The 15,809-nt window shown below is 39.6% G+C and overlaps 1 protein-coding gene across 1 annotated transcript in view; it reads left to right on the top strand.

Annotated features, from left to right (window-relative positions):
• Galntl6 (polypeptide N-acetylgalactosaminyltransferase like 6) overlaps positions 1-15,809 on the top strand; it is a 1,205,609-nt gene that overhangs the window by 1,168,331 nt on the left and 21,469 nt on the right. The window contains exon 11 of the mRNA XM_004640251.1: positions 256-405. Within this exon, the coding sequence (XP_004640308.1) occupies positions 256-405 (150 nt within the window). The remainder of the gene's footprint in view (positions 1-255; positions 406-15,809) is intronic.

Here is a 15,809-nt window from a genome sequence, read left to right as displayed (position 1 = left end):
CCTCCCCCCCTTTCTCCCTTTTCCTCTCCCTCTCCCTCGCTCTGCTGTCCACAACCTGGGCCAAAAGTGCAAAGACGTTGCTACTACATCATTTTATGAAACATGACTTTTCCACATCTGTATTACACCAAGACAGAGTTCTTTGCTGTAAGTCACAAAGCAGAAGTTCTACCCCGCTAGAAGCCATACCTCCCCCAGCTCCGGAGTCTTCTTTCCAAATCACGCTCACTGCTGCTTCCTTGGTGCCTTTGTCAGCTCTTTACCTTTGGATGGAGAGAAGATATTCGACCCGGAGAGCCACTGCATACGCGGAAGTTCTGCTTCGACGCCGTCTCACACAACAGCCCCGTCACGCTCTACGACTGTCATGGCATGAAGGGGAACCAGTTCTGGGGATACCGTAAGGTAAGAGGCCATCGTCTGTGCTTACTCGCAAACTGCCCTGGTTTCAGGTCTGCTGAGTCCCTTCAGAGCATGAGGATCCAATCAAGCATTGCCTGAACACGTGTCCACACACTGGCTCACAGTGAGGAGGCCACCAGAAAAGGGAAAGTCATGGGGGGAGCAGCAGGCAGGTTTCTGGTTCTACTTGATGAAGAAGGAAATTGAGTCAGAGCAGTCGCACTACGAGGCATGAGTGTGGGCTCACCTCAGAAATGGCAAGAGGGACCCTGTGCCCAGCAAGCAAATACCCAGTTCCTTATACAGACAGCCTAATACATCTAATACATCTATTACTTTATTGTATATCTTGAGCTCTTGCTTAGAACTGGTTGGGTAAAGACAGCTACATTAATACAAATAAGACATATCTACGTAAATAAGACTGCTGCGGCCCCTACAAACAGTGGCCCTTATATAATTTAATTCAAGTCCTGTCCAACTGCATCAAAGGAGAATATATTTTGATAACTTAAAAAAAATTTAAATGAAGAAACAGGAATTTTTAATTTCTTCAATTTAAAAAATGAGGAAAAATTTTAAAATTAGTGTTAACTTTATATTATAAAAATAGTTCAGAAACAAATATAAAATCACATCATATCAAGTTAATATAGAGCAAATAAATTGTTTTTCAATCTTTACAGTAAGCTTACCTTGGATGACTTTTTAGAACACTGTACAATACTATTCTCAACTTCTCTGCTTTGTGAAGCAGGAGTTGGCAGCCAATCACCAAGGCTCCTTGCTCCCCTAAGACCCAGGGACCCTCCAGGGGCTTTCCAGCCAAGGAGGTGGTACCTTTGCCTTCTCAGGCTCTGGCTTAATCCTGCCTTACCTGTGGCTGTCAGGAAAATGCAACACTAACACCCATCTGTTTAACCATGAGCTTGGTCACTCTGTGCTAAAGCACAGATATCCCCTGAGATTACAGGACACTGAAGGGAAGAAGCTACAAACCGGAAATGGCCAGGGTGCTGCCTAGGTACGTGCTTCTCACTTAGAAGAGCTCTGTAGGTCAGGAGTGTTGCCCCGTGCAAAGTGCTTGCCAAGGCCCAGGGTTCAGTATCAAGGAGAGATACAGACAGACAGACAGACAGACAGACAGAGACAGACAAACAGACAGAGACAGAGAGACACAGAGGAAGAGGGAGGGACAGAGACAGACAGAGACAGAGGCAGAGACAGACTCAGACATGGACATAGAGAGAGCAAAAGACAGAGAGAAAGAGGGGAGGAAGAAATGAAAAGGAAGAAAGAAAAAAAAAGAGAAGCTCTGTTTTCCACATTTACATGGCAGACACCTGAAACCATACCCATTCAAAGGCAGGCTTCTTTGTGTAGTTTATTCTGTGCATCACCTCCACCTCCAATGTCTGGGAGTTTGGGCGATACTTCCAAAAAAAAAAAAAAATACAAATTGTTCTATTGTCCTATAAACACAATTAAAGATCCAAAGAGCTAATATGAAGATGGTGTCAGATATAATTTGAGTGAAAGAAATCACTGCAGTGGGAAACCCTCACTGTTTTTGTTATATAATATATAATTGATTAATCTTGTCAAACTCTTTTCTATTTAATATGGTCTATGGGTAGTGAAGGCAGCTTTTTAAAATGATTTTTGTGACCTTTGAGATAGTTTTTTTCCAGTCACATCAATAGAATGCTTGATTTGTCGTTGCCTAGAATTCTGGGGCTCTTTAATGAACAGAGCATTTATTACCGTACACTTACAACATGAGAGACAGATCACTCAATAGCATGCAATTAAGCCAAGAAAATACAGTTATTTTTATTAGACAGCTTACAAAAGCTTACAGATGGATAGTATATGTGCACACCAAGCTCCTGGGGAGAAAAAACAAGCTGCAGTGATGTCAAAAGATGGCTCTTCTGAGCTTTAGCACTCCAAACTTTCCAGCACCCAAAGGAATGCATGAGAAGAAAACACTAGATGCAATTGCGCCATGCCTCTCTTCTGAGATCTTTCTGGACATGTTGACCTCAGCAAAAGGTTACACACTGGATGATATTTGCATAGCAGACAATGTATTTCTATTTGATCAGGAATACACCAAAAGGAATACACTTAAAATGGAAAGTTTCTGAAATACCTCATCCTAGTGGATGACTCAGGTCCATTCAATGAAACTGTTTTTAGAAATTTCCTCTTGTTTATCCCAAGGGTTGTGCTCAAGACCTAAAAGAGAAAACACAGAGACAGAAGTCTTTCTGCAGTAATGCCTTGTCTATATTTAGAGGTACTTCTTGGCTCTAGAGGGTTCCAAGACCTAAGCAGTCCTTTGAGTTTGCTTGGGAGTAATGCTTCTTAGCATATCCATGAATCAACCCAATCGCTAAGATGCTAATTGCCCAAACACAGTCCATCTCCTAAGCTCCCAAAGTAATTCATCATCAGCACCGCCTCCAACTATTAAGAAAGAGGAGGTTTTGGGCTAGTACCTTACCACATCTCATCTCAAACCTCATGCCACTTAGGTACTATTAGGTTTACACAGACTGATACTAGCAGATTTGCAGCAATGCCGACATTTAGACTCAAGTAAATCTGACTTTGCAGCCTCTGCTCTTTCTTTGGCCATGCAATTAAGAAATAAGATCCATATTCCTAGGAAAGGCCCTTGATGTTTCTCAGATTTAGGGCCACTCCTACCAGTCAGGCTTCCCCTAGCTACTTGGAGGTATCTTGCAGAAACAAAGTGACCAGATGCGGCCTCGTGTGAGTGGGCAAAGGCCCCAACTTCTGCTCTATTAGCAGCAACCAGTTTTCAGATACTATTAGATGTGGTTCTTCGCCACCACAAAAGAAGAGCATCCCACAGAAGAGTTCAATTGCATAATAATAGGTACCCAGGAGGAGGAATCCCAACCCTTGCTCTTTCTCACCACCAGGGGGAGCTCTGTTCCAAGAACGATGTACTGTTGACCTAAACTCAGTAAAAAACGTTTGGATGATCATCTCGTAATTGCATCCTTCTGTTTTACAACCTCACTTAATTTCTCAATAACTAGAAGATGAAATGCTTTCACTTTCAAATTTTCACCCGGACCCTTCAATGCTGACCCTGACACACCTGTTAATATAATGGTCAGGCCTAGCATTCAGCTAACACATCCTAATTGATCACGAAATTATAAGATCTTGAAGAAGTTATTTCAAATCTGCTATTTTCAACTTATTCATCAATGTAACAGAAACACTGTGTGAGATAAACCAGGGAAAGCGTATGGCTGGGTTTCTGGTCGTAGGATCAGATTTCCGTCAGTGTGGTGAGGAAGTGCGCTTTTCATGTCGGGAATAGCGGTGAGGTGTCTCCCGACTCACTGTGTCCTTAGAGCAGTCCCTCCTAAGCACCGTTTAATGTGGTTACTCTCACAAAATTAAGAGCTATATCCCTACATCTTTCCTTTTAAACAAACATTTTTATTGGACTACCTTAGTTTGCATCTTTCCAGATTACAATCTAAAGAATTTGAATGCACGTGGTTTATTTGAGATGGTTCCCCACCCCACCCCCCCAAAAAAAATCTACCTAGATAAGAAAAATGAAGTGGGGGAAGAGGCAGAAAGGATAGTTCCAGCCAATCCTTGATTAAATTGCTCCTGGAGAATTTTAGTCCCTGACATCCTGGCCTGCTCCTCTTATAGACAGAGCTGCTCTTGGGGCTTGACCAAGGGCCGAGGCAGAAAGATGCAGTGGCCAATTGCTAGCATTTGGGCAAAGCAAGCCTCAGAAGACAGCGGGCAGGGTGCAGACACCAGCAAGAATGTGGTCATCCCAAATTCTCGCCAACGCTGGCCATTGTCGTTTGCTTTTTTTTCCGTTCACTTCACTTGTGATTGTAAAGTTAGGCTATGTTCGTTAGCCATTGTGGTTTTGTGTGTCAGTTGTTTGCAGTACTGGGGATGATGCAGTGCTGTTCCACTACTGAGCAACATGCAGCCCTTTTTTATTTTCAATCTTAGACAGGATCTTGCTCAATTGTCCAAGCTGACCTCAGACTTGCAATCCTCTGCCTCAGCCTCCCAAGGAACTGGAATATCACGTTTCCACTCCCCCACTTAAAATATTTTCCTTATGAAACACTGGTTCAAGTCTTCTGAGTTCTTTTTAACATAGATTGCCTGATTTTTTTTTCTTTACACATTTTTAGGGATTTTTAAAATAAATCTAGATACAAATGCTTTGTTGGATCTATGTACTACAATATCTATCTCTAATCAATGTTTTGCCCTGTTTTCTCTCCAGTAGAGTGTCTTTTTAAAATATTTTATTTTATTTGGAAGAATGAAAAGCAAAAACAAAGAGCACAAACAAAGACAGAAATAGGGTAACATACAACAATACATAGGCTACAGACTTTCAAAACATGAAGAACTATTTAACAATGGTTGATATGTTATCTATATTTATTGTCAAATCTGTTGCTCAGATTAACAGATATAGTTATTCAAGATGGGACAAATAATTGAATATTAGTACTTGCTTTCAAGAAACCTTAATTTTTTCTTGTCTTTTCTTTTAGTTTTTTAAAAAGTTATTTTAACAAGAGTATAATAATTAATAAGACATTAGAAATGGTACACATTTAGAAGACCAATAAAACAGGTTTTCAAACATCATTTTTGTACTGCACATTGTTGTCCTGGATGTAGTTGCTTAGATCGCAGATACTGGCATATAGAGTTAGTAAAGTTAAAAATTCTACATATTAACTTCTATTTCAAAAAAATGATGGAAATTATTACTACAATCATCTGAGCCATCCTGTATATATTTTTGCATGTTTTCCCCCTTCCTTTTTTCCTATCTTTTCTCATTTCTCCCACCTTCATTGTTTAATCCTTAATTTCAGTGTCTTTCTGTTTCACTCTATCTACTGCACCTTTCAGAGTTTATTTAGTTTTTCAGGATTTTATACTAGGAAAGCAATACAATATTTATACATGTAGGAAGGATCTACTTCATGTATGAGTATAGTCTCTAGTTGCATCTACTTATCTATAAAGAATTCAAGTTTGTCTTTCTTTATAACTGAGTAATATTCCGTTGTATAAAAATGCCACATCTTTTTAATCCATTCCTCAGATTATGAGCATTTTTATATTAATTTTATTGAGAAAGTAGCAATGAAACAGCTTCAAAATGGGTTAGTAGGACAGTTACAATACTTAATATGACATATTGTTGTCTTTGTAGTAGTTTTTCATAATACAGGATGCAGACATGATATCTTGTCTAAACACTATTAGTTCAAAACTTTCTTTTCATCAAACTAAGAGAAAGTAGTTGTATATGTATGCTAGCTATTTTGTATATACAGATATATATTTTTTTCACTACCAAATGGACCTTCATTTAAACCCCCCTTTTTTGTTTACATTTGTCAGAGAAGGGTATTCCATTGCCATTCATATATTGTAGATGCCTGAATTCAGCAAAGTAATCCAATATAGTCCAGTAGTCCATAATAGTAGTGGCTTATCCACATGACTGGCAATGTCAGAAGTTATTGACCTGAGCCTTTTATAGCTCAGCATATTAATATGGCTTTACCTTTTATACCTTGCTTTTATTCTTTTCTGCTGGATGGTTAAGACCAAGATAAAGCAAGACCTCTATAACAAAAAATGTAACTTTTGTATTTGACAAGGTCAGTCAAATCCCCTCAGGATTTACCCTGAAACCCTGTACGGCAGTATGTTGATCTTTTTTCAGAATCAGCCATGCGGATGAGTCATGGCCATTGCTTGAACAGTCCTGTAGAGTATCTTAATGAAAAGTTAATCTATGTGCTCAGGATTTTTATGTTCTGTTTAAGAAATCCTAGCTGACATCAAAGTCATGAAGTTTGTCTTTTAAATCACCTTTAAAGCTTTCATATTTGATTTTCTACAGTCTGGTATATAATCCTCTAAAATATTTCATGTGCATAATGTGTATAGTTAATTGATGTATACATATATATGTTCATATATATACACATATGAACATATATATCATTGATTAATCACCATTTACTTAAAACACCACAGCACTGAAGTGACACTTTTGTTGCAAGAAGTCTTTTCTGCATGAGTCTATTGCTTAATGTTCAAATTTTTACCTTCTCACCATATAGTCTTAGCCACACAGAAGGCAACTAAGAAAAAATAAACTAATTTATTCAAATGAGAGGCATATCCATAAACTTACAATCACCATCACTCTTAGTAATTAAGTGTAAAACGTTCCTCCCCAAACTGCAAGTAAAATAAGTTGTTGGCTACAATCACTTGAATTCAACCCTGCACGGGACACATTATTCAGTGTAATCAGGAAAAATAACAGAATTTAAAGGCATAAAAATTAGAATGCAAGAAAATAGTCTATTAATAGATGATGCGTTTAACTATTTAGGAATATAAGTCACTATACAGCTAAACAATGAAAAGCTAATAGGTACATTTAATATAACCCCAAGGTGCAAACCAGCTTAGTGTAGAGGGCTTGGCTAGAAATGTGGGGGTGGATCCTCAGCACCACACAAGAAAGAAGAAGAAAGAGAGGATAACTGGAAAGAAGAGGAGGAGGAGGAGGAGGAGGAGGAGGAGGAAGAGGAGGAGGAGGAGAAAAACTATAAAACATCATCAAGAATAACTTTTAAAAATAGAGAAGGATCATTCATGTTCTAGGTTTACAAGACCTAGTGTGATGCACATGATGGTTTTCAAATTAATCTATATATTTATCACAAAACCAATCAAATCCCAGGAGGTTTATTTGCAGAAATGATGAACTGATTCTAAAGGTTATAGGAAATGGAAAGCTTAAAGAGAACCAAAGAGCTACTGAAAGAACAAAATCAACAGTGAAACATCGTAAAAGGCCTAGGTATGAGAGCATTGTGCAAGTATTGTTTTTAAGGTAGTATTCTGTTGGCACACAGACGGACTGATTGAGCCTGTCCAGGGGAGGCTCAGGGATCAGTACTTTCTGAAAGCTTCCGAGAGCTTCCGACAGGCAGTGGGATGGAGAACACTTTGTTACCTCATGTTTTGACAACTCCTTCCCAGTCCCAATGTTAAGGGTTGAACGCGGGGCCTTCAGTCAGCTACATCTTCAATCCTTACTTGTTTATTCATTTATTTGTTTGTTGGTTTGTGATAGGTTCTCCCTAGCTCTCTAAGTTGCCTAGACTTGAACTTATGATCTTTCTGCCTCAGCCTTCTAGGCACAAGCCTTCATGCCCAGGTCAGATTCTGTCCACTTTCTCTAACCTACTCCTCCCTCCTGCTCTGGCTGGAATTTGACCTTCTGCTTGAACTCTTATACCATTTTGTTCCCTTCTTTATACATTTATCAAGCCTGGTTAGCCAATTATCTATCCTTAACTACCTGAAGTCAAGAGGCATTCTTCTCATTGTATATGGCTTGCCCAATATCTAATGACTAGCTTAAAGAGCCTATGGGTTAACCTATTGGTATGGTTCTCCTTCGTGGACCCTAAACTGTGTTGTATAAAACAACACACTTTTTTGTCTCACAAATACAGAAATCACCCAAAACACCCAAAGTGAAATACTTCAAGTGAACTTTTCTAGTTACTATTTAGGGTACTTTTGCTTTCATAAGAGAGGACTTAAAAGTTACATCAAATAGGAAATGCACACAAGAGAGTACCTGAAATGTTAAATTGCAAATAATCCCATTAGTTTAAAAGCGAGTAGTACCTACATTTGGCTGTTTTTGACTTATGGTAAACACCATAGTTTTGACCTCTCAGTTCATATGCTTGTGCTTGTCTACAAAGATGGCCAGTGGAGGGCCATGAAGTTGTTGTTTTAACTTATTCCGGCTACCTGTTAGGGTCCAAAATGAGAAATGTGTGCACAGTTTAACTTAAAAAAATATGGACTTCTACTTTGGTTTTGATTTATGAAGTGTTTACAAAATCCTGGACTAGTGGTCACAGTTAGGCAAGACAACCCATTCATTTCTCGACAGTTCCAATTGTTAGAAAGCTCTTCCCTGGTCTTTGGCTCTACATAGATTGAAAGAACATTCCATTCCATTTTTATGTTCCACTTTGCTTCAGGCAAATCCCAAATATTTTAAAATATTTGTCTGCTCTTTGATCTTTACTTCTGATTAAATAATCCAACTTTTTTAGCTACTCAAAATGTGTAAACTCATTTAGCGACTCAAAAAGTATAAAACAAAATTTTAGGGCTGGAGAGATAGCTCATTGGCACAAGGTCCCAAGTTCGATCTCCAGAGCAACAACAACAACAACAAAAATGTAAATTTAGCTACTCAATCTCCTGAATATTCACTCCTACTACCCTGCAGATAGTCCTAGAATGTGTTGTATGATCCTGACTAGAACCTAATGTTCTAGGGGAGTTTTAACCAAGAAAAGTAGAATGAGTTTGTAGCAGCCCTTATTATGGGCCCTAGCATCCTTTGTTACGAGCAGTGTTTCTCTTAATTTAGATTGAACTGATTTTCTTTCTTAGCATCATGTACATGACTTACTAATGAGCTTTCAGTATTTCTTTAGAAACCTCACAATCTTTTTCTCTTATTTTACTACACAGACATGCCTCTCATCTTCTCTCTCTCTCTATAATTCATTTGTATGTTTGTGCAGCTATCCACTTATTTCTGTTAAAGGCTATCTCATGAGCTGGGATGTCATTCAGTGGAAAAGCAGGTACTTAGTACTTAGGTTCGATTCCCAGCACCCAAATCCATCTAGTTTACAAGCATTACCCCACCCTAGATTTCAACTCTTTGACCCAGCCTGTTAGCCACTGACCTCCTTTTGTCCCATTCACAGTTTAGATCAGCATCTATTCACGCCCTCGCTTAAGTAGTGCCCCCCAGTGCATCCAGTTAATAACTGAGCTCTCTGTCCTCTAATAGAGCTGACATTAATCAATTGATAAGCACCATTTGGGGCAAGTTACTGTGATATGAATTCACCTACTTGGAATATTGTATGTCCTAGGCTACCAAATTTCCAAACTTCCCATAAGAAAATATAAGAAATGTATTTCCCATAAGAAAACAAAGACGGATGTTCTAAACATCTTGAAAGTCAGACATAGTGTCTGCAGCATCCCCCCGTTTGTAACGGAAGACTTAAACCATTGTACCCAATGAAAACTTAAGTTTGAATTGACAGTTTAGCCACCTTGTCAAAAAAGAGCAAGGCTGGCTCCCAGGAGGGCCAGATGTTCACGCCAGCAATGAAGATATTTTTGCAAGAGGAAATTTAACATACCCCGGCATGTTCCATACCTGCAGGAAGTGGCAGTGTAGAGACTTGTGACTATTTCAAACAGTCCAATACAAAAACATATAGAGAGAAATTAGCCACTTGTAAAGGACATATTTATTTGATTAGTATTACCATTGCCAAAGCTGTTTTTTTAACTCATCCACTAAAGTATTCCCATGATTCTGAAGGCAACCCTGGTCCTCCAGAAGCAGTCCTGAACAACAGCTAATGGTCATTCTGCACCAACACTAGTGGCTAAATAAAAAGAACTTTGTTTCAAATAGAGGCGTCCTCTCATTTTCTTTTTACTTGTGCCTCACCCACCGGAAGTCACTAGGTTGTCTCAATCCCTTAGTTTTTGCCATTTGAATTTAGCAGTATTCCCACAGCTAACCATCAACCTAACATGCTTAACTGCCAGTTTCTGGCCACTCAGAAGCAAGATGGACACTTAGAGGAGGCTGAATTGAATCCCTGCCAAGATCAAGGCTGTCCGCCAGAGAAAAATTGTGGTGACGGCAGCAGTGAAGGATTGAAATTAGTCTTTGCTGATGAGGACGCATCTTCCCTCCTGAGCAGACCTGAGGACACAGCCAGGCTGTTAGGTGGCTCAGTCACGGAGGGAAGGAAACCCTCCAGAGATGTCAGCTCAGGCTGTGGGGTCCCGAGGGACCTGACACTTGAGTCACTGGCTCCACTGTCGGTCCCGGCGTGTGGACGTGGGGAAGCTGTATTCCTCATTTACAGAATGGTGATAACACTAATTGTTACCTTAGAAAGTGATTATTAAATAAAATTCAACTGCACTTAGAGCGTGACATGTAACAGTGAGTCCAAATAATGTCACTTCTGACTATTTCGTGCGTCCAGTGAGCTCCCTTCTGATTTGAACTCTTCCGATAGGCTGAGATGCAGGAAAAGGCAGCCTAACTCCTTATATTTCTATACTGAACAGTTTTGTAGCATTTCAAATGTATCTATAGCTAAGTACATATTAGAATGCAAACTTCATGAGAACAGAGCTTTCCTGTGTTTTCTTTTCTGTAGTATTCTAGCACCTGAGGGACAATGTAGGATTTAGTAGGTACTTAATTAGTACTGGCTGAATGAACACATCTATCTTCCTGGTGGTCCACATTCACTAATGCCTCCTGTGGTTAGAGAGGAAACAATGAATACAGAGTGTTGTACAACCTGACGCACAGCCCTGTGCTCAGTGGACTGCAGGCAGCCTTACCGAGAGATGTAGAGATATGGACAGATGCAAGCAAGCTCTGAGACAGCTGATTTTTCCTACTTATGGGACTGTCAGTCTAGGAAGAAGCAGACAAGTCCTTAAATAAGCTAGCTGCACAGGACAATATGTAAACATAAAACACTGGTCCTATCCAGGTCAGAAAGGTAGAGAGGGTTCTCTGGCCAACTGCTACAGAAGACCTAACATGTGAGCAGAAATTAGATATGCTAAGAAAGTGATTGAGAAAAAGATCCAGATATGAGCCAACCCTAGCGGAGACCCTGGGGTAGACGGGACCTTGGTTTTCTGAGAACAGAGAGAAGCCAGTTGAAAGGTACAAGTATGAAGCAAAACAATGAACTATATAAGTCCAGGCATCTGGCTAGAGGCAGGACTCCACAAGACCTTGCAGGCCACACTAAAACTCAGCTAAAAGAACAAGAAACCTTTGAATGGTTTGAAAATTGGGGATCTAACACATCAGAAAAGAGTTTTAAATGACATGTGTGCTCTGAGGAGAATTAAGGCTCAGTCACATACATGTCACTATATCTAGCCAGAAAATTTGGTGATAGGAACAGAGGAGAGGAGTGCTATAGCCAGTACTGTCTGAGGACACACACCCAGGGGCATTAAGGGACACTTTTTTCTCATAGGCCACATTAGCCTAATGCAGGAAGGCCAGTTTTCTCCTGTGAGGAATTTTGCTTGTCAAAGAAAAAAATGGAGCAGCTCAGATAATAAGACTGCTTTGTCCCTTGTAGGCCTATCAAGGTGTTACTGGCCTTCTCGCAGAAGCCATCAGCAAAAATAGGCACAAATGGCCCACCCAATTTGTTTCTCTTTCAGACATCCAAAGAATACTTATATACTGACCTCATTTTATAAGGAAGAAAAAGGAGAAAGGATCCAGCAGACCTTTATTTCTAGTGCTTATGTTGTTTCACTTTCTTCTTAACCATTCCACTCATTTTACAGATACAAGTCTTTGTCATTGACAAATATTCTCAGGGATAAAATGGGAATTAAAAGCCATTCTCATAATCCCAAGATTTTATTCCTTTCTGATCTGCAGTAGACACCAGAGACATTGGCTATGATGAAGTTCTCTTACAAAATCATCCTCTTTGAAAGCAAGATATTTTATAATTAATTTTTCTATTTATTTAGTCATTTACAAAAGGGGTAACTTCATTTTCCCAACCTCACATCTAGGAGCCCTCCCATTGTCCCATCTGTCCAACTGTTTGCTTCGAAGTCTGGGTGTCTGTCATGTAAACAGCTCCAATGCTTTATGCCTAGAAAAGGAATCATTATTATCATTTTCACCCCCAAGCCTGTTCTTTTTTGTCTTTCTTTCTTTCTTTCTTTCTTTCTTTCTTTCTTTTTTTTTTGTTCTTTCTTTCTTTCTTAAATGTATTTGGTTGTTGCAGGGTCTCACCATGCAGTCTGGACCTGTGGTGATCCTCCTTCTTTCAGCCTCCCCAGCACCAGGATTACAGGCATGGGCCACCACACCCAGACTCGTCCTCCATCTTTGCTCTCCCTGGTGGCGGGGTTGGTGCATCATGTGGTATTGGGGATTGAATCTCAGTCCCTGTGCTTGCCTAAACAGGCACCTTAGTCATCTGAGCTATCTTACCAGCCCTTCTTTTTTCTGCTTCTGATTCAAAGCAGCTTGTCCTCTAGTCATACAACTCTTCCCTCCACCTCATCTCCCATACCCCACTAAACAAAACTCTCCATTGAGCTTTCCATAGCTGGTTCCCATCATGCAACATGCTGGTTCCCAACACATACTAACCTGGCTTTCCTCCAATGTCATTGTCATTACACTGGCTTCATCACTGTTCCTGTAGTCTGTCATAGAGCACACTTGCACAGGGCCTTTGCACTGGCTGCTGCCTCTATCTGGACCTTTTGTACCCAGGCCACCTCTAGGTACGAAATTCCCTGCCTTTCTTCAAGACTGACTACCCAACTGTCACCTTCTTGAGACTCACATTTCCATATCAGCTCACATTCCTTTCATCCCATTTCTACTGGCTACTTTTTTAAAATTTTGTTTTATTTTATTTTAAGGAGTAAAAACAAAAAACAGGAACAAAAATCAGAAACAAAGACAGAAACAGGATAACATACAACAATATATATGTTACAAATTTTCAAAATAAGAATAGCTGTTTAACAATGGTTCATATATTACTTACTTTTATCCTCAAATCTGTTCGCAGATTAACAGATATAGTTATGTATGATTGGACATATGATTGAATATTGCCACTTGCTTTCAAGAAACCTTAAATTTTTGTTCCTGTCTCTGTTTTCTTTTCTTACTTATTTTTAAAATTTATTTTAAAGAGAGTTTAGTAATAATTGATAAGACATTAGAAATGGTACACATTTTAGAAGACCAAGATGACAGGTATTTAAGCCTGGTTTTTGTATTACATATTGCTATTCTTGATGTAGTTGATTAGTTCAAAGATATGAGCATATAGAGTTAGTCAAGGTGAAAATTCTACATATTAACTGCTATTTTCAAATAACTGATGGAAATTCTTAGTACAACCACCTCAGCCATCCTGTATGTACACTTGCATGTTTTTCCCCTACCTTTTTATCCTATCTTTTTTCTCTTTTCTCTCAGCTTCATTATGTAATCCTTAAATTCCATTTCTTTCTGCTTTATTATCTGTTATATCTTTAGGTTTTATTTCTTGTTTTGGGTTCTTACAGTAGGGAGATAATACAACATTTGCACATGTGAGTCTGGTTTATTTCACTTATGAGTATGGTCTCTAGTTGCATTCACCTATCCAGGAAGGCTTTGAGTTTGTCTTTCTTTATAGCTGAGTAATGCTCCATTATATAAAAATAGCACATCTTCTTTATCCATTCCTCAGGTGACGGGCATTTTGGTTGCTTCCAAGATTTGGTATGACAAACTGTGCTGCTATAAACGTGGGTACACCTACATCACTATGATATGATGTTTTCAGTTCTTTTGGGAAAATACCCAGAAGGGGAACAACTTGGTTAAATGGCATTTCCAGTCCTAGTTTTTGAGGAGTTTCCACTCTGATTTCCATAGTGGTTGCACCAGTCTGCATTCCCACCAGCAGTGGAGAAGGGCTCCTTTCTCACAACAGCTTCTCCAGCATTTGTTCCTCTCTTTTTTTAAAGCCCCTTTGAGTAGGCCATGTGTTTCACCATTCCATTCCTTGCGTGCTGCTGGTGCCCTGCCCTCCCCTTAGGCTGGGCACCAAGAGGGCACAGAGTTCATTGATAACATCTGAGGATAAAAGGGAGTCTGTCAGCCCCATGCTGTGAGAGCACGAGCTACTTCCTCTCTCTTTTCACCCACTCTTTGCTTTGCTTGAAAATAACCTCATTTTCCCTGTTCACCTCATCTATAGTCTCTCTGGCACTTTTTCTACTTCAAACATCTTTTGCTTATTTACTTTTCCCTCTTGTTTGTTGGGTGGGGGGGTGCATCTTAGGCTGTCTCATTGTGCCTCATCTCTAAAACAAACTCCAAAGTAAGTAAATAAATAGCACCTTACAAATACTTATTAACTCAATTAGCCTCAATAATGTTCATTCCAATAACAATCACAATAGATGGAAAAACTGCCCAAGTGGTCTTTGTTACACAGAGCTGGTGGATAGGCAGAGTGCAACCTAAACCCACACAGCAGATACAAACGCTGTCCAGCTACTCCGAAGAGCTAATTTCTTAACCAAAGATTAACTTTTTTGTGTGTTAATTTCTCTTCTTAAAATGGAAGATACTGTTGTTTGAACAACTAGGAGAGTTGGACAATATGTGTTTTTAATTCTATTTTGCCAAACATGTCAGAAAATACAACATAGTGATGAAAAGCTGGTCCCAGACCAGAGAGTTAGTGAATTTTGATTTTTAGAACTGAGGACGCTTTCTGACTAAAACTAAGTAAGGGCAAAGTAGAGTCATTATTACGTGGCTACTGACTTATATCCAGGCATTTTATCCTCACAACAACTTCAAGGTATATTGCTATCTATGCTTTGCAAAATAAGTAAGCTGGGATTCACAGAATTAAATCACTTCACAGAGCAAGTGACCCCCATCCCTCACGGCTGCAGGCCCAGGGCCCTCACCGAGCAGTGTGCTACCTCTCCTGCTCCGTGGCTGATTTCTTTTCCGAGCCGTCTTCCTAGACAGTCTCTTTATTCACTTACACATCTGTTTTGTTATCTCTTCCTCTTTGGTGTTGGTTCTTTTATCCTCACCATAGTCTGAAATATTTTCTACAACCTACTTCTACTTTTAATGTTCAGATTCTAATATGGAACCTAATAACATGTGGTACAGAGCCGTGAGTGCCACAGCGTGTCCCACAGATGTCAACCATGTATTCTGGCCAGTTGGAAGTGAAGTTTCTTTCATTGAGCTACCTGAAAAGTCCCACTCAGGTTTTTCAACATGGGCTGATTGGGTAGCCCCAGGCATTGATTATGAAGGTCAATTTAATAATTGTAGATCAGATTGCACGTGGTGATGCAACCCCGTAATCTCAGCACTAGGGAGGCTGAAGCAGGAGGATTGTTTCAAATTCCGGACCAGCCATGGCTATAAAGGCCAGCATGGCCTGTGTAGTGAAGCCCTGTCTTAGAAAGAAAGACAAATCTAGATCTGAGGTTTTGCATCTCTTGCACAGTGAATTCTCTCTTTTAAAAAAAAAAAAAAAGCAAAACCAAACCAAAATAAATTCAAAAGGGAAAATGAAAATCAAGGGAGGAGGCAGTGAGTGTGCTAGTGTTTCATTGTTATGACAAAAGAAGGTAAATGCTTACAA

This window comes from Octodon degus, unplaced genomic scaffold (genome assembly GCF_000260255.1).
Source record: "Octodon degus isolate 3935 unplaced genomic scaffold, OctDeg1.0 scaffold00121, whole genome shotgun sequence".
Taxonomy (NCBI): domain Eukaryota; kingdom Metazoa; phylum Chordata; class Mammalia; order Rodentia; family Octodontidae; genus Octodon; species Octodon degus.
The sequence above is the reverse complement of the archived record's forward strand: the minus strand, read 5'-3'. Positions and strand labels throughout refer to the sequence as shown.